Source organism: Symphalangus syndactylus, chromosome 10 (assembly GCF_028878055.3).
Source record: "Symphalangus syndactylus isolate Jambi chromosome 10, NHGRI_mSymSyn1-v2.1_pri, whole genome shotgun sequence".
In the NCBI taxonomy this organism is placed as follows: domain Eukaryota; kingdom Metazoa; phylum Chordata; class Mammalia; order Primates; family Hylobatidae; genus Symphalangus; species Symphalangus syndactylus.
In genome coordinates, this window is record NC_072432.2 from 27,113,565 (window position 1) to 27,132,291 (window position 18,727).

At 46.9% G+C, this 18,727-nt stretch overlaps 1 protein-coding gene across 1 annotated transcript in view; it reads right to left on the reverse strand.

The window, feature by feature from the left end:
* Positions 1–6,430: 6,430 nt before the first annotated feature.
* DNAJC1 (DnaJ heat shock protein family (Hsp40) member C1) overlaps positions 6,431–18,727 on the reverse strand; it is a 208,497-nt gene continuing 196,200 nt past the window's right edge. Inside the window, exons 10-12 of the mRNA XM_055296733.2 lie at positions 16,429–16,477; positions 9,044–9,492; positions 6,431–6,637 (exon numbers count right to left, since the gene is read on the reverse strand). Coding sequence (XP_055152708.1) covers positions 6,569–6,637; positions 9,044–9,492; positions 16,429–16,477 — 567 coding nt within the window. The 3' untranslated portion in view covers positions 6,431–6,568. The remainder of the gene's footprint in view (positions 6,638–9,043; positions 9,493–16,428; positions 16,478–18,727) is intronic.

The following is an 18,727-nucleotide window of genomic DNA, read 5'->3' on the forward strand; positions in this document are numbered from 1 at the left end:
CACATGGCCTCCCTGTATGCACAGAACATGATTTAAACCGTGCCATTTAAACTTTAGGAACAAGCCTAACTGCCAAAATGAACAACAACAAATACCCTAGAAAATTAAGTTGGGATGAAATATTTGATAGAGCTTTCATTCTCTACTTTGAGAGAAGTTTGGGGGAGTGTGACTGGCATATATCAAGAAGAAGCCCTGCAGCAAGAGGCATTTTTTAAAGTGTCTGAAAACATTGACAGTGGAAAGCTTATTAAGGTCTTATTCTAAAACTGCGAAGGGAATTTGAGAATACTCCAGTGGAAGACTAAACCCACAGTCTGCAACACTCAGGGTGTTTGCCAAGCACGTGTGGACCAATTGAAGACAAACTCCCAGGCAGTTCCCAAAGCAAATTCTGCAGATGAATCGGATGATTTGGTGAAAATCTAAGTAAGCTGGTCCACTGATGAAAAACCTCCTTACTTTCATGCACGTCCGTGTGAAAAGCCCACTAAACAGGCTTTGTGTGAGCAATAAAGCTTTTAATCACCTGGGTGCAGGCGGGCTGAGTCAGAAAAGAGAGTCAGCGAAGGGAGATAAGGGTGGGGCCGTTTTATAGGATTTGGGTAGGTAAAGGAAAATTACAGTCAAAGGGGATTTGTTCTCTGGGTGGCAGGAGTGGGGGTCACAAGGTGCTCAGTAGGGGAGCTTTTTGAGCCAGGATGAGCCAGGAAAAGGACTTTCACAAGATAATGTCATCACTTAAGACAAGGACCGGCCATTTTCACTTCTTTTGTGGTGGAATGTCATCAGTTAAGGCGGGGCAGGGTATTTTCACTTCTTTTTGATTCTTCAGTTACTTCAGGCCACCTGGGCGTATACGTGCAAGTCAAAGGGGATGTGATGGCTTGGCTTGGGCTCAGAGGCCTGACACTTCCCACCCCAACTTTTCCTAATAAGGCATTCTAAGGCCGTGCACGGGGAGCTCTTGCACACCTGGGGAAGAACGTGGCTTGGCTGCACATCCCAAACATTCCTGACCCCCTGTGGGGCGGGCGGCAGAACCCCCATTAGGGATAAATAAGACAACAGGTGAGTGTGCTTCGAAAACTGGCGCTATAAACAGTTTGAAGAAATAGTAGCACTGAGGCCGGGCGCGGTGGCTCACGCTTGTAATCCCAGCACTTTGGGAGGCCGAGGCGGGCGGATCACGAGGTCAGGAGATCGAGACCACGGTGAAACCCCGTCTCTACTAAAAATACAAAAAATTAGCCAGGTGCGGTGGCTCACGCTTGTAATCCCAGCACTTTGGGAGGCCGAGGCGGGCGGATCACGAGGTCAGGAGATCGAGACCACGGTGAAACCCCGTCTCTACTAAAAATACAAAAAATTAGCCGGGCGTGGTGGCGGGCGCCTGTAGTCCCAGCTACTAGGAGAGGCTGAGGCAGGAGAATGGCGTGAACCCAGGAGGTGGAGCTTGCAGTGAGCCGAGATCGCGCCACTGCACTCCAGCCTAGGTGACGGAGCGAGACTCCATCTCAAAAAAAAAAAAAAAAAAAAAAAAAAAAAAATAGTAGTACTGAGATTTCTGCCCCAGTGGGGAGAGAGAATTTAAACCACTAAAGGATAAGAGACTCGGGTATCCAGGAGGATGAGGGCAGCACCCCCTCGCCTGGTGTCATGCCTGGGAGTACCCTGCTGCTCTGTGCTCTCCAGGGCTGAGTGGGGTAGGGGCTGCAGATAGCCTCCCTCCCTCCACTCCTCCCCCAGCCCCTCCCGTGCCCTCCTGCAGCCCTCAGAACCACAGCCCTCTCCATGGCCTTGGTCCCTGATCCTTCCCCATGGTCTTCACCTACGATTCAGATGTGGGTCTTCCGATCCAAACTCTGCCCTTTCCTTAAACCACACCTGAGGAAGAAGAGAAGACCAGGCTGAGGTCAGCCCTAGGGAAGAAACATCCCCACTTAGTGGCAAGGGGAGGAGCACAAGATGGGGGCAGAGCCGAGAGGGGCCCCAAGTGTGAAATGCTTTCCGAGAGCAGCTCGCTGCCCCTCAGATATTAGCACCTGCATTCTGTGGACAGGAAATGAGCCCCAGAGAGGGGCTAATATCACTTGCCCAGGCCCCAGGTCATCAGTAGCAGAGCTGGGACCTTCAGCCCTTTCTGCCTGAGGCCTAGTCTAAGGTTCTCCTGTGCACCACATGGGCCCTCCTGGGGCCGTGTTAGGAGAAACGTCACCGTACAGGCTGTGAGCCTTTTTGGGTGAGAGGCCCTTGGGGCACCCAGTGAAAGATGTGGACCCTCTCCCCAGAAAAGTACACATCCAATATAGAATGATTTTGCAAGCCCTTTGCAGGGTCCCCGGGAGTGCACGGAGTGACCCAGGCCCCTAGGCTGGGATTCCCGCCCCCACGGGCAGGAGATGGAAGGAGCTTGACTCTGGCCCATCAGCGCTGCTGTGGCCATCGCCACGCAGAGATGATGGTGACAGGAAGCCAGGCTGTCAGAAATAACATTGTTTCTGCCAAGCCAGGCACTGCGTTAGAAAGACTTCACACAGATTATCTCACTTTATCATCCTAACAACCTAAGCGGCAGCTGCCATTATTCTGTATTTTCCCAGATGAGGAACTGAGGCAAAGTAGTAAAACAACACACCTGATGTCACCCAGCTTCGCGGACAGTGGGAGAGCCAGCGGCCCCCACCTCTAGCCAGGTCTCACTCCCCGCAACACGAGCAAATGGACATGGCCATGGGGGCGAGGACTGGGGGGGCTGCCGAGGAGCTGGAGCCGTGGGGTCCCCAGAAGTAGAGGCCTGGAGGCAGCACTGCGACCCACTGCACCTCAGGGCTGCTCGGTGACCACTCTCAGGGCAGCCCTGGGCTGTTCCCAAGATCAGCTTCACCCTCAGGAGACTAAGTTATGCCCAGCTGATGATGTTCACAAGGACACACCGCAGGCCCTAAAGGCGATCCCCCTGGAGAGGCTCCAGGCCCACGGAGGACGTGGCGGGCCGGTGAGCAGCCCGAGGCCCTGGGCCCAGGGTTTACTGGGGTTTGCCCTCCCACCTGGGACATTCCAGGTTCACGTTTTCTCAGGTCTCATTTAACAAGGAAAAAATAGCACACACAGCATTCATGTCCCAGAGACAACTTCTTTTCTTCCCTCAAAAAGGGAAAACCAGCTGGGGCCACAGAGCCAGACCCATCTCTACAAAAAAACAGAAAAAATTAGCCAGGTGTTGGTGGTGCATGCCTGTGGTCCCAGCTACTTGGGAGGCTGAGGCAGGAGGATTGCTTGAGCCTGTTAGTTTGAGGCTGCAGTGAGACATGATTGTGCCACTGCTCTCCAGCCTGGGCAACCAAGGGAGACTGTCTCTTGAAAAAAAAAAAAGTGTCAACTGAAGACGAAAGGGAGAGAGGGGTTGGGTTGGTTCTCATGAGCAAGACGGCAAGAACAGAAAAGCAAGCACAGGCTACCTGTGGCGGCTGGGCGCGGCATGGGGAGGCCTCCTCAGTGGGTAGGGTGGGGTGGCTTGGGAAGACGCGGGTCTGGGAGTGGGAGAGGAGAAGGGGCACAGTGGGGCTGTCGTGTGGCTGGTGCATGTGCCATGTCCCCACACGCATTCAGCACATTCCCTCTTGATCCTCACTCTCCTGCTGTGACCTGGGGTGGCAGCTGTCATCTGTCTGTGTACAGGGCTGTGCTCTGAGAGCTGGGAGCCCGCACGAGTCCTGCCCAGCCTCTGGCCCCGGCCTCCCACGCAAAACCCCCCATCCCATCCTACTTCAACTGACTCCTTGGCCCCCAGAGGGGATACCATGGGCAGGAGGCCTTTCCTGGCAGGCAGACAGGCAGCAGAAAACCAAACTACCACCTCACTCTCTCAAGGCAGCTGGAGAAGATGAGGACAGGGTGAGTTGAGGGGTTCCAGCAACTCAATTTCCTAAAGCACCTCTGGACACCCCCCATGGGCCTCTCCCACAGAAAGCCCAGGAAACTTATAATTGGGCTCTGGGGTGTGTGAGAGGAACCCAATTCAGGGTGCTGTAAGTGAAAAGGATGATTTAATGGCAGAACGCTCACAGAGTGTCCTGGGTTGTGTAACAGGCCTGAGGCTGGGCTCAGAGACCAGAGGGGCCCCCAGCCTGGCATATGGCCAGGACGATCCTCCCCTCTCCCTGTCCCTCTCCAGGAACCGGCTTCCTTCTCAGATGTGTTACTCACATGTAGCCACTGTGACTGCACAGCAGTCACCTCACGGCCCCCCAGCTGGACGACAGAGTTCTGGCGAAGACTCAGATTCCCGTGACTAGCCTGGCTTTGGGTTGTTACAGGAAGACAGTGAGCACCACTGGAGCCAGATGACTGTGCCTGTCCCCTGTCCCCACCTGGCCAGACAGGCACCACTTCCCTGTCCCTGCTGGCTGAGGCTGATGGAAGCTGCTGCTCCCTGACTCAGGCAGTTCTGTGCAAACCAGACTGTGCAGACGGTGGCTGGTACAGGCTGAGCATCCCTAACCCCAAATCCAAGATCTGAAATGCTCTCAAGATCCAAATTTTTGGAGTGCCAATGTGATGCCACTAGTGGAAAATTTCACACCTGATGCCTCTGCTTTCTGATGGTTCGGCAAATAAACTGTTTCTTGCACAAAATTATTAAAAATATTGCATAAAATTACCTTCAGGTTGTGTGCATAAAGTGTATGTCAAACATAATGGACGTCTGTAATCCCAGCACTTTGGGAGGCCAAGGCGGGAGGATCACTTGAGATCAGGAGTTCGAGACCAGCCTGGGTAACATGACAAAACCCCATCTCTACTAAAAATACAAAAATTAGCTGGGTGTGGTGGCACGTGCCTGTAATTCCAGCTACTCAGGAGACCGAGGCAGGAGAATCGCATGAACCTGGGAGGTGGAGGTTGCGGTATACCGAGATTGTACCACTGCACTCCAGCCTGGGCGACAGCGCGAGACTGTGTCTCCAAAAACAAACAAACAACAAAGAATGTGGTGTTTAGCTTTGGGTCCCATCCCTGAGCCAACTTATTATGTATATGTAAATATTCCAAAATCAGAAAAAAAATATGCAAAATCTGAAACTTGTCTCAAAAAGTTTGGAAGAGGGATCTCAGCCTGCAATGTGCTGTTTTTTCACTTTACCGCTGCTATTTTTGGGATGAGGGAGCTGGGTCTGAGGTGTAAGTTCCCTACAACGTCTGCTCGGCCTGAGACCTGAGGCAGCCTCTGTCACCTCCTGTCAGGGAAAGGGCTGGGGACTTACCTGGTTCTACGTCCTCTGTATACAAAGAAGCTTGCACCGCAGAGTGGGGACCTCTGCCACCCAAACTTTCCTCCAGGAAACTGTACCCTCACTTTACTCCTTAGAGAATATGACATCTTTAAGGTATTTTATCAAATCACGTCCCTTAACTGTGTTCTGGTTATCTTCATGATTTTCAAGTTTAGGCAAGCTGCGTTCATCACACTATTTCCACGCCCTGAGCAAATGACAGAAGATTTAAAAGGAGCACTCAGCTGACAGTGACAGTTCAAACATAGCAAGAAAGACTTCGACAGAAAGTAATAGTATAAAATAGTGATTTTTAACTTAGGTATGAAAAAGCGGTCCCAATTTCATAATTTCCTGAAAACGGTCCTGCATGTTCTCTGGAAATTCTATCAGGTGGGAACACATTTCTATCAAGCAGCTCAAACTTAGAGTGTATTACCTTACGTCCTCCTTCACCTAGACTGTTTTTTTTCCCTAAATATATTTAACTAATTAAGATAATCTCACATTGTTCTTAGCCAGCCAGCTGGATACCAACCTGGTTTTCTTCCTCCCCAAGCAATTGATCTTGCTACTCAACCCCCAATAAAGACACGAACTGCTGTGTTCTTTGGTCGTGGTTTTAGAGAAACATTAAATTTGAATTCTTACACATTAGTTTGTTCACATGTTCCATCAAAACCACATATTTTTACCTGATCATTAGAAAGCACTATCTGTTTATTCCCTAAGAAAGTAAACTTTGAGGCCGGGCGCGGTGGCTCACGCCTGTAATCCCAGCACTTTATGAGGCCGAGGCGGGCGGATCACAAGGTCAGGAGATCAAGACCATCCTGGCTAATGCGGTGAAACCCCGTCTCTACTAAAAATACAAAAAATTAGCCGGGTGTAGCGGCAGGCACCTGTAGTCCCAGCTACTCGGGACGCTGAGGCAGGAGAATGGCGTGAACCCCGGAGGCGGAGCTTGCAGTGAGCCGAGATTGCACCATTGCACTCCAGTCTGGGCGACAGAGCAAGACTCCGTCTCAAAAAAAAAAAAAAAAAAAAAGAAAGTAAATGTTGAAGTGATGAGAAACAAAATAATCTGCAACATACCCAAATCCTTTTTCCCCCAGCACAGTATTTGTTTAAACAGTATAGCACAACACTCATCTTTTATTTATTTATTTATTTATTTATTTTTACTAAGGCACATGACGTAGAAATATTGAGGTACAAAATGCAAATTTCTGCATAAGATTTTTAAGATATTCATTCTGGAAAATGAAGGTGAACATCATCTCCCAGAATATTCAGCTTTTAGCTTGTTTTTTCTTTTGGACCAGTTCAACCAGCAACTTGTACCTAGCGATACAGTCTTCCTGTAGGAAGAAAAAAAGAGAGGTGAAAACAGTCACTTGCACAAGTCAGTGTGGTCCTCGTGTGGCCTGTATGCTGGCTTCTGCTCATGAAGAGCCTCGCGTCCAGTCCCTCTGCCCAGAGTTCTCGGGATGTCCTGGAGTCCAGTCGCTCACAAGGCAGACCTGTCTGGGCAGTGCGAGAAGGGCTCCTGCAAGCCCAGCCCAAAGGCAAGGTGCTTGGCGTGGAGTGAGGGGCTGGGGCGGCCGTTTGTGAGGCGTACTAGCATCATAATCGGGTCTTTCAGCCTGCTAACTCTTATTTTCATGTTAACATTTCACTCTTTTATCCCAACATGCTACTTTAAAGAAATCAAAAACCCTGGGGCCAGGTAGCCACAATAGTCTTCTTCCGTGGGTCTGGCTTCCCCTAGGCGCTGCTAAGACCTTTCTCATGGGGAGCCAGCCCCCAGGACACCGGCAGAACTTGTGCTGGAATACTCACTCCTGCTCCTCCCGGCCCCACCTCCATCCCACCCTACAGGCTGCAGAGCCACCCACTTCAGACCTCAGCTGGCCACAGCTGTCATGCCCTGGGCTGGGTCTCAGGACCAAAGCAGAGGTGGGGTGATGGTGGGGAGAGGCCTCATTATTCTCACATTGATCACAGGAACTTTCCAGAATCTATTCTGTTTCTGTTCCAAAAATAATGACCCTGTGGTTCTGTAGCTTTTGCTGACTTAGGGTCCAGTGCGAAGTGACTTTATCAGCTGCCTGGGGCAAAGAAGGGATGTTTACTCTCCTAGGATTTTAGCTTAGTGGTATTATAAGAGTCTCTTAGGGTTTTTTCTGCATCCCCAAAGATTACTTGCCTAAGGTCTTTAAAGGTATCAGTCTTTCCTTAGTAGCTATGCTGTCCCTAACAACATAGTGCCGAAACCAGATGTGGCCAGACCCAGCACTTAACCCTGGAAGGACAGCGGAGCTCTGAGCTGAGCCGTGGCAGCCAGGCCCAGGCTCCAGGACAGCAGGCAGCTCAGCCCTGGCTGGCTCTCAAGTCAAGGCTTGAGGGGAACACCTGCAGGCTGATGAAGCCCTGCTCATTGCTGGTTGAAAACCAGAAGGTTTCCAGCCCCCCAGGTATTAGTTTCTGGATGTTCTATCCTTAGGAATCCAAGCTCCAGCCCCTTCGTTTATAAGCCAGTGTGGACTCATCACACATGGAGACGTCTGCCTGTGTCCTGACAGATGCTAGAGAAATTTGGGGAGAATAGTTACTTCTGCAAACCAGTTGGAGAGGCTGGGAGAATCTGCGCTTCTCAAATAGATCAACAGCTAACGGTTTATTTTTCTCCCCAGGAACTCTCAACTTTCATCATTTTAAAGTAGGTGGAGAAAACTAGACCTGTACACTCAGGGACATGCATGGCCATGAGCTAGATTTTCCAACATAGAATTTCAATTAAAAAAAAAAGAATGTAAATGAGCATGAGTGTGCCCAGAGGCGACTGAGGGAGGCACAGACAGCGGAAGAGATCGGGGCTTTTGATTCTCACTGTTCCTGGTTCCTCGACTAACAATCTAGCTACAGGGAAAGAAGCCTCGAGAGACACTGTGTTAGGATCACACCCTGGGGCTCTCTGCAGCGCCTCATGGCCAGATCACAGGAAAGAGGCTGCCCAAACCCGGTGGGTGGGCTCTCCACAGGGCCCTCCCGCCCCCTCCTCCCATCTGAGTTTTTATCTGAGGACCATCTCAGACTATATCTGAGCAGGCACCAAGAGCTACAAGCAGGGAGAAAGGCCAACTACAAACGGCCACGGCCGTGGCAAGTAAGCCAAACCCTACCTGTCACCTGGCACTGACCACATACGGAGATGGCCTCAGGGCCTCTGGACAGCCACCAGGTGCACCCGCTAAGTCCAAAGTTATTCACATGGCAGAATCGAAGATGATCACGGTAATACCATCTATACCAGCTATCCCTTTGGTCAAAGATTTGCTACACAGTCAATGGGCCTTGTGATTTATGAACCCTCAGCCTGGTTCAAAGGAGCTTCCCATCCTGACCCTTCCCAGCTGCTGCATTTCATGGTGAGGCAGCGCCAGCTGAGCCTCTCATGTGGCCTTAAACCCTAGCCCGAGTGGGCGAGTTCTCAAAAAGGCAGGCAGGTGCTGTGGGTGAAGTTTCTATAACCAGCTGCCCTGTGTGATGATGAAACTTAGAATCTTGAGCTCATCTACACACATGAAGCACCTGAATGCACAGATTCACATGCTCTAGGGAGAAATATACTGGAAGACAACTGGGAAAGAAGAGATCACAGGGCAAGTGTCAGTAGATAGGAATGAGGGAAGAAGCCGCAGGCAGACAAGCTGTGGCTCCTCTGGTGCCACACCTGTGCAGAGGCCTCTTTCCCCGTCACTCACCTTGCTCTTGGAAGGGACACATCTGGCTATTTTGTCCCAGCGGTCAGAGGATCCCTTTGGGTACTGCTGCAACGCCAGTTCCAGAAGTTTCTGTTGATTCTGAGTCCACGGCTCCTCTGCAGCCCGAGCTCTCTCTTTTTTCAGGCTCTCCTCGTCGCTGGACTCGTTTTGTTCTGCTACGTCAAAGTCCTTCTGCCGCTTGGCTCTGGACTTCTCCTCTGGCTCCAGCTTCACTGTAGCCTCCAGCAGCCTGGCTGGCTTCCGCCTCCGAGGCCGGGCATCAGTGGCCCCCGTCTCCTGCTCACCAGAGTCTCCCTCCTGCTCCTCCTCCGCCACCACCCCCTCTGCGTCCTCTCGCTGGGTGATCATGTCATCGGGCAAGGTGGTGGCCGTTTTGATGGGCCTGGAATTCTGAACTGTCGATTTGAGTTCAGAGAGTCTAACCATTCCTAGGAAAGAGGGTGCACCACACAGAGGTGAAGGGCAAGATGAATTAAGGAGACGGTGAGAAGAGCAGCTGCCGGGCACACAGCAGGCAGCACACTAGGCATTTTGCATGCACGGTTTAATTTCATTTCCACACTACTCTATTCTAGAAAGATAGGGATCATTACCCTAATGTTACAGATGAGAAAAAGAAGACTCAGAAAGCACTAGAGTGGGATTTGAACCCACTTTTGTCTGATTCCAAGCCTTTGTCCCTTTCTCTACTGTGAGGAATAATGGGTATATAAAGAATCAGATTGTGAACGAGAATGCAAAAATCTCTTTGAGAAAGAATAACCTGCTGCTCAGTATAAGAAAGGACTCACTGGCTCCACTGGAAAGACAAAAGTCAACTGGTCAAACCTTAAACTGTACTGCCTCTGGAAGGCAAGTGTATGAGTAAATTATGCACTTATAAATAGTAGCTACAGTAAGAATTTTTAAACATGGAAAAGAAACATTTTATTAAAAAGTTAATTAGCTGGGCCTGGTGGTATACACCTGTATTTCTAGCTGTTAGGGAGGCTAAGGAGGGAGGACTGCTTGAGCCCAGGAGTTTCAGGCTGCAGTCAGCTATGATCATGCCACTGTGCTTCAGCCTGGGCAACAGAATGAGATCTTGTCTCTAAAAGTAATAATAATAAATAATAAAAGCTTTAAACCTTTTAATAGGACAGAATAGATGACAGAGCACTGATATCCTCAATACAGTAGCAGTTACAACTCAGTAAGATAAAAGGACAAAGAACACAGCTCACAAAGGAAGAACTACAGTAGCTGATGAGTATCAGAGAACTAAAACAATGAATCACCACTTTTCAATTATTAAATTGGCAAAGATTAGAAAGTACAACAATACCCAGTGCTGGCAAAATGCAGGGAAATAGGTACATTTGGACACGGGGAGTGGGAGCAGAAATTGGCCCAGCCCAGAGCTGGCCAATGAAACATGCTGTTATACAATTATATAAACCACTTGGTGTAGCACTGAGGAATTAAATTTTTAACTTTATTTAATTTTAATTAATTTAAACTTTAATATAAATAGCTACATGTGGCAAGTGGCTAGACAGCACAGGTCTAAGCCTTTTTTTTTTTGAGACGGAGTCTCGCTCTGTCACCCAGGCTGGAGTGCAGTGGCGCGATCTCGGCTCACTGCAAGCTCCGCCTCCCGGGTTCACGCCATTCTCCTGCCTCAGCCTCCCCGAGTAGCTGGGACTACAGGCGCCCGCCACCACGCCCAGCTAATTTTTTGTATTTTTAGTAGAGACGGGGTTTCACTGTGGTCTCGATCTCCTGACCTCGTGATCCGCCCGCTTCGGCCTCCCAAAGTGCTGGGATTACAGGCGTGAGCCACAGCGCCCGGCAGGTCTAGCCTTTTTAAAGAACAATTTGTCAAATGGAGGTGAACCTTAAGAATGTATTTACTTGTGACTCTGTAATTTTACTTAGAGGAGGTTCTCCTATGGAAATAATTACAGATGTATATAAAAATTTAGCTACAAAGAGGCAATATTTTAGGTCAGGTGCAGTGTGGCTCACGCGTGTAATTCCAGGACTTTGGGAGGCCAAGGCGAGGTGGATCACTTGAGGCCAGGAGTTCCAGACCAGCTTGGGCAACATGGCAAAACCCCGTCTCTACTAAAAATACAAAAAATTAGCTGGGTGTGGTGGCGCATGCCTATCATCCCAACTACTTGGGTGGCTGAGGCATGAAAATTGCTTGAACTGGCAGAGGCAGAGGCTCCAGTGAGCCGAGACTGTGCCACTGCACTCCAGCCTGGGAAACAAAGTCTTGCTCTGTCTCAAAACAACAAAAAAGGGGGCAATATTTTATTTCCTTTTCTACAGTAATGTTTCCTATTTTTTATACTAGGCTTTTATTTAATAAAAAACAAAATCCCAGCTGTACATGGTGGCTCACGCCTGTAATCCCAACACTTTGGGAGGCCAAGGCAGGGGGGATCACCTGAGGTCAGGAGTTCGAGACCAGCCTGGCCAACATGGTGAAACCCTGTCTCTACAAAAATGCAAAAATTAGCCGGGTGTGGTGGCATGTGCCTGTAATTCCAGCTACTCAGGAGGCTGAGGCAGGAGAATCGCTTGAACCTGGGAGGCAGAGGTTGCGGTGTACCGAGATCTTACCACTGCACTCCAGCCTGGGTGACAGAGCGAGACTCTGTCTAAAAAAAAAAAAAAAAAAAAAAAAATCTGGATATAATTTTTAAAAATGTAAAAACTACAAAAAGGAATACAATGAAAAGTGGCTTAGTCTGCGTTCCTTGTCTGCTTTGTAAGAGGCAAAAATGAGCTGGAGTGTGAGTGTGTGAACGTCTAGAAATAGAGTCTCACACACCCTATGCAGCTGCATTTGCTTTCTCCTTTCTTATGTTAATGGAAACAAACCCCCTGGAGGTTATTCTGTATTAGCTCACTAAAGTTCCAGGTCCTAGTCTTTTGTTACTACAAACAAGTGGCATTTCATAATCATTATCTCCTCCATATTTTTTATTATGTACCCCATCAATAAAACATCTTTGAAAATGCAATTATTATTATTTTTTTATTTTTATTTTTTGAGATGGAGTCTCGCTCTTTCACCAGGCTGGAGTGAAGGGGCGCGATTTTGCCTCCCTGCAACCTCTGCCTCCTGGGTTCAAATGATTCTCCTGGCTCAGCCTCTCGAGTAGTTGGGACTACAGGCGTCAGCCTCTCGAGTAGCTGGGACTACAGGTACGCACCACCATGCCCAGCTAATTTTTGTATTTATAGAACAGATGAGGTTTCACCATGTTGGCCAGGATGGTCGCGATCTCTTGACCTCATGATCTGCCCGCCTCGGCCTCCCAAGGTGTTGGGATTACAGGCATGAGCCACCACACCCAGCCGAAAATACAATTCTAATATATGTATATTTACTTATATTTACTTATTCAATTGTATCCATCACAATTTAAAAACATCAGTTGAGTGACATGAAACATTCTCATGAAAATATTAATATTAAAAAACAATGAGATTAAAAAATTGCTTAATACTGGATACTCAATTAAAGGCCTGGCTCCAAATTTGCTTTATTTTGGCACCTAACTTTGAATGGCCATCCTAGTTGGAAAAGATGACCCAAAAGGATACATCTCTCCACGTGTAGCATCCTGCTGGCCATGTTTACCATGCTCTGGTATTCATTGTGCAATACAAATTATGAAAACATTTCCATAAAAATCTTCCCCAAGCCAATCATTTGTTCTTGCAAACTAAATAGAAAGTGTTACTTATTTATCTGAGATGGGGCTCTTGCTCTGTCACCCAGGCTGGAGTGCAGTGGTGTGATCATAGCTCACTGCAGCCTCCAGCTTCTGGGCTCAAGTGATCCTCCCACCTCAGCCTCCTGAGCAGCTGGGACTACAGGCCTACACCATCACGCCTGGCTGTATTTTTATCAAATGAGTTCACTTTGTTTGAAAGATTTACAGGTTAAAATTCTATTTTCAACATTTTTAAATCCGTAAAAATAAGAGTTTTTATAGGTCACATTGTTTTGGCCATAGAATAACACATAACAAAGAAAATACTTTCAAGCATCGACTTTGTCTTTTTTTGTTTTTTGAGCCAGTCTCGCTCTGTTGCCCAGGCTGGAGTTCAGTGATGTGATCTCGGCTCACTGCAACCTCTGCCTCCTGGGTTCAAGTGATTCTCCTGCCTCAGCTTCCTGAGTAGCTGGGACTACAGGCATGGGCCACGACACCCGACTAATTTTTGTATTTTTAGTAGAGACCGGGTTTCACTATGTTGGCCAGGCTGGTTTCGAACTCCTGACCTCAGGTGATCCACCCGTCTTGGCCTCCCAAAGTGTCAGGATTACAGGCGTGAGCCACCGTGCCCAGCCAAGCATCTACTTTCAAACGTCCTTTCTACAGCATAAATACCTTTCAAAACACTTTCACATTCATTGTTAAAAATCCACCTTTATTTTGTAAAAACATTTTAATAAAATGATTAAATATATTAGTCTTCAGCGAGTATGCTGCTATTAACATAAGAAAGAGGGAGGCAAATACAGACAGTGTGTGCATGACTAGTTATACTTCCAGACGTACGTGTACGGCCTCACACTCCAATTCATTATTCCCTCTGTGGAAGGGGGCCAGGAACCCAGACTCAGACATTTTTCATTGCATTCCCTTTTGTACTGTTTTAATTTTTTAAGTGTGTGCAGGTTGTTGTTTTTTTTTAGACCCTACACCAAGAATTTATTTGGTAAAAGTAAAGTATAAAATTGAGGATCTTTAAATTCAAAAACTTTTAAAAGTACTTTGTCAAAATACTAGGAAGCCTCTGTGTGATGGGAAATATTCCCATGGTTGCCCTCCACCTTATAAAAAGATGTCACTGAAACTCTGGGGTTATATCTATACATCCACTCAACTGGGTATCTTGTTGCAATATCTTGAGCGTGAAAGAACATGGGATGATGCCAAGTGACGAGGCCACTATCAGCCTGTGAGCGCTGTGGAAATCCCATTTTTCCCTTGGGAAACGTTGGTGCCCTATGTAACACATAATCTCTGCTAATGGGCACAGTGAGGGTGCTGGCATAAGTCTGAATATCAAAGATGAGAAAGCTTAATTCCTCTCTCACTGCCTTAAGGTAAAAATAAAGATCAATAGAAATTCAAATACAGTCTTCTTATATTCCAAAGAATCATCTTGTCTACCTCACTTTGGAGACCACGCTTCATAACAAAAAAAAAAAAAAAAATAGAAACAAAGAAAATGTCCAACAACAGAAACTTGTTAAACTATGCAGATATCTATATTATGGACTACTATGGAGCCATTAAGACGATACAGACATATGAGTATACGGAATGAAAAAATATAAAACAGTATTGTAGTACAGCCCCATTCTTGTAAAAATATTATATGCACATATGTGCATCAGAAAAGTCTGAAGAAATATCTCTCTCAAAATAACAACAATTGGCAGGTTGCATGTAATTGTTATTTTCTTCCTTTTGTTTATCTGTACTTTTTTGAGTTTCTATTAGCGAACATTTCTTTCCATGCTCACTAACGCAACTCTCTTAAGAAACAGCCAAATACCTCCATCTGGGTGTGTTCTTATCTGTAGAAGGTCATTTTCCCCTGTGCTAGCCTATTAAGCCAGCTGTGTTTTCTAAACCATCCATTTCAAACTCTTTGAAAGATATCCAAAATCTTAGGAAACAATTTTAGAATTTCTAATAATACTTCAGAAGCACAGCTTTATGGCTTAAATGGATCACACTGCTTATGGATTCTTTGTTCATGTGTGAACATAATCAGAAGAAATACTTTTATTTCAAAATTCTTTGGCTTCTTAAAGGCTATTAAAAAACAAAATAAAACACAGAATTTAATGAATATATTTGTGACAAAGACCTTATGGTGCTTTTAGAGAGTCACAGGATGTTTGGAAGTGGCCAAATATCACATCGGATTTGCTTCTTTTCCTCTCTGTCCTGATGCTGGATCTGCTCTCTGCTCAAAGCTGCTTCTGGTGCCTTCTCTCAGCCACAGGTGTTGCCTCAGAGATGCACTTAAATATTCAACTCCACATTTCCTGTTTTCTTCATACTTCTGACCCCCTCCACTAAAGCTCCAGGAAGATCTACGTCAGTTCCTTACTCTGAGCTGCACTGCCTTTTCAATGGTATGATTTTGGAGAATGTCTTGAAGTAGGCTTCTGTCATATAACATCCCACTGCCCCATCTCTGCCTCCATGCCCACAGAAATAACTTCATTAGCAGAAAAAGAAATCCGGAAATTTCCTCTTTGCTAAAGCCTGGAGAACTCCAAGTTGAATTCTTTTTTAAAAATTATTTTATTTTTTATGTTTATTTTTCAGAAATGGGGGTCTCACTATGTTGCCCAGGCTGGTTTTGAACTCCTGGGCTCAACTGATCCTCCCGCCTTGGCCTCTAGAGTAGTTGAAACTATAGCTGTGCCATCACGCCCAGCTGTGATGGCTTGAGATCTCTGGGTTTGCTAATCGTTGGCTTGTTCGTCTGCATTACTCTGCCTGGGACCTGTATTTGAGTTAGGTTGGAAAGTTTCTGAGGCATGTTCTTGCTGCCTAGTTCTAAGCAAAGAATATGGAGACTCTAACAAAATTCCAGTTAATCTTGGAGGAAATTGATTTTAAGAAACATAAATGTGGCTGAGCACCGTGGCTCACGCCTGTAATCCCAGCAATTTGGGAGGTTGAGGTGAGAGGATCAAGAGGTCAGGAGTTCAACACCAGCCTGGCCAAGATGGTGAAACCCCGTCTCTACTAAAAATACAAAAATCAGTCAGGTGCAGTGGCGGGTGCCTGTAATCCCAGCTACTCGGGGGCTGAGGCAGGAGAATGGCTTGAACCCGGGAGGCAGAGGTTGCAGTGAGCCGAGATTGCACCATTGCACACTGGCCTGGGCAACAGAGCAAGACTCCGTCTCCAAAAAAAAAGGAAATATAAATGCCTGGGAAAGCTGTTAGTCATTTATCCCAAAGGGTAGCTCTGCAAGTACGGCAGTGACAGGGGTGGACAGTGCAGGGAAACAGTGTGCACACAGCATTTGCGTGGTGTGCAGACAGGCTTTCTCCTGTGTTCCTCGTCCCCACAAATTAAACTACAGAAGACCATCTGTATACTTATTTAACCTTGTTAATTAAATACATCTTCTCGGCACCAGTATGTGCAGGGCTGGACTGCCTTGCTGGTACACATATTTCAACCCCTTTTGGAGATACGACCAGATTTAGAGTTCATTAGGCAAAACTTCTAGACCCTTGTATTTAAAGAAGTTATTATAAAAAGGGATTAATTTAGAAGAAACCACTTTAGATTAATGAGATAGAGGAAGTATGAACTCACCTGGGGAGCAGGTCACTGAATCCTTCAGTTGCTTGGCTTTGGTTGTCACCTATTTCAAAACATAAAAGCAAAAATCTTACTTTCCATGTACCTACTATATGCTGAGTGAAACTATTCCATGTAAGCTCCATGTGAATGAACACGGTTCATTGGATCTTAGGCCTGAAAGACCCTCAGTCATCTGTCCCATCCATTAATGTAGTTAACAAGAAAACTGACGCCCAGAGAGATTAAATGGATTGCTCCAAAACACCCATCCACTCAGCAGCTGCTTCAGGACAAGAACTCACATCCCTGGACTCCTTCTAGTTCAATGACAGTTCCGTTATACAAGGCTGCCTCTTTTTATTTTTATTTTTTTAATACTTTAATTTCTGGGGTACATATGCACAACGGGGGCTGCCTCTTTTTTTTTTGAGACAGAGTCTTGCTGTCGCCCAGGCTGGAGTGCAGTGGCGCGATCTCGGCTCACTGCAGGCTCCGCCCCCCGGGGTTCACGCCATTCTCCTGCCTCAGCCTCCCGAGTAGCTTGGACTACAGGTGCCCGCCACCTCGCCCGGCTAATTTTTTTGTATTTTTAGTAGAGACGGGGTTTCACTGTGTTAGCCAGGATGGTCTCGATCTCCTGACCTCGTGATCTGCCCGCCTCGGCCTCCCAAAGTGCTGGGATTACAGGCGTGAGCCACCGCGCCCGGCCAAGGGGGTTGCCTCTTAAAAGATACTACTTTCAAGGCGGGGCATGGTGGCTCATGCCTGTAATCCTAGCACTTTGGGAGGCCAAGGCGGGTGGATCACTTGAGGTCAGGAGCTCAAGACCAACCTGTCCAACATGGGGAAACCCCGTTTTTATTAAAATATAAAAAGTAGCTGGGCAAGGCGGTGGTTGCCTGTAATCCCAGCTACTCGGGAGGCTGAGGCAGGAGAATCGCTTGAACCCAGGAGGTGGAGGTTGCAGTAAGCTGACATTGCACCACTGCACTCCAGCCTGGGCATCAGAGTGAGACTCTGTCTAAAAAAAAAAAAAAAAAAAAAAAAAAAAAACGATACTACTTTCGTTATGCAAACAGGTCATTTTTTAAACCTAGAATTTCCAGAAATTGAGTATCTTTCTTCACTGGAGAATATTCTACCACTGAGTATTGGAATCAGCGGGGAAAATGACATTTATGCTAATAGTGTTATAAGATAAAAGTCCTTCCTTTCTGCAACCTGGAAGGAAACCCTAAGAGCATCTGAGATTGACACTGGAGGAAGAATCTGTTGGTGGAGTGGGGCAGCTGCACCCAAGAACCAGGATACCTTTACACATATGAGTGTGGATCCACAGAAAGAATTTGGTCTGGTGGTAATTTTTTTTGTTTATATAAATGGTATCATATTTCATGTCTCATTCTATAGCTTGCTCTTTCTTCATTTAACAATGTCTTTGAGATCTACATATAGAATTGCCTTATTTTTCTTTTATCTTCTCTTTCTCTGTCACCTTATTTTGTTTGTTTTTAAAGAGATGTTGCTATGTTGCAGTCTTGCTATGTGGCCCAGAATGGCCTGTAACTCCTAGGCTCAAATGATCCTCCCACCTCAGCCTCCAGAGTAGCTGGGACTACAGGCATGAGTCACTGCACTTGGCTTTCTTTTTTAAAATTGAGATAAAATTTACAGAGTGTAATGTGCAGACTTTAAATGTACAATTTGATGAGTTTTGACCAAAAATCTCTGCCTATGTAACCAACATCACAATCAAATTACAGAACATTGACCAGGCACAGTGGCTCATGCCTGTAATCCCAGTACTTTGGGAGGCCAAAGCAGGCAGATCACTTGAGGTCAGGAGTTCAAGACCAGCCTGGTCAATATAGTAAAACCTGTCTCTACTAAAAATACAAAAATTATCCAGGCATGGTGGCACACGCCTGTAATCCCAGCTATTTGGGAGGCTGAGGCAGCAGAACTGCTTGAACCCAGGTGGTAGAGGTTGCAGTGAGCTGAGATCGCGTCACTACACTCCAGCCTGGGCGACAGAGCCAGACTCCATCTCAAAAAAAAAAAAAAAAAAAAAAAAAAAAAAAAAAATTACAGAACATTCCTATTACTCCAGAAAGTTCCTTTGTGCCCCTTAATGCAATCTCTTTTTTTTTTTTTTTTTTTGAGACGGAGTCTCGCTCTGTCGCCCAGGCTGGAGTGCAGTGGCGCAATCTCGGCTCACTGCAAGCTCCACCTCCCGGGTTCACGCCATTCTCCTGCCTCAGCCTCCCGAGTAGCTGGGACTACAGGCGCCCGCCACCATGCCCGGCTAATT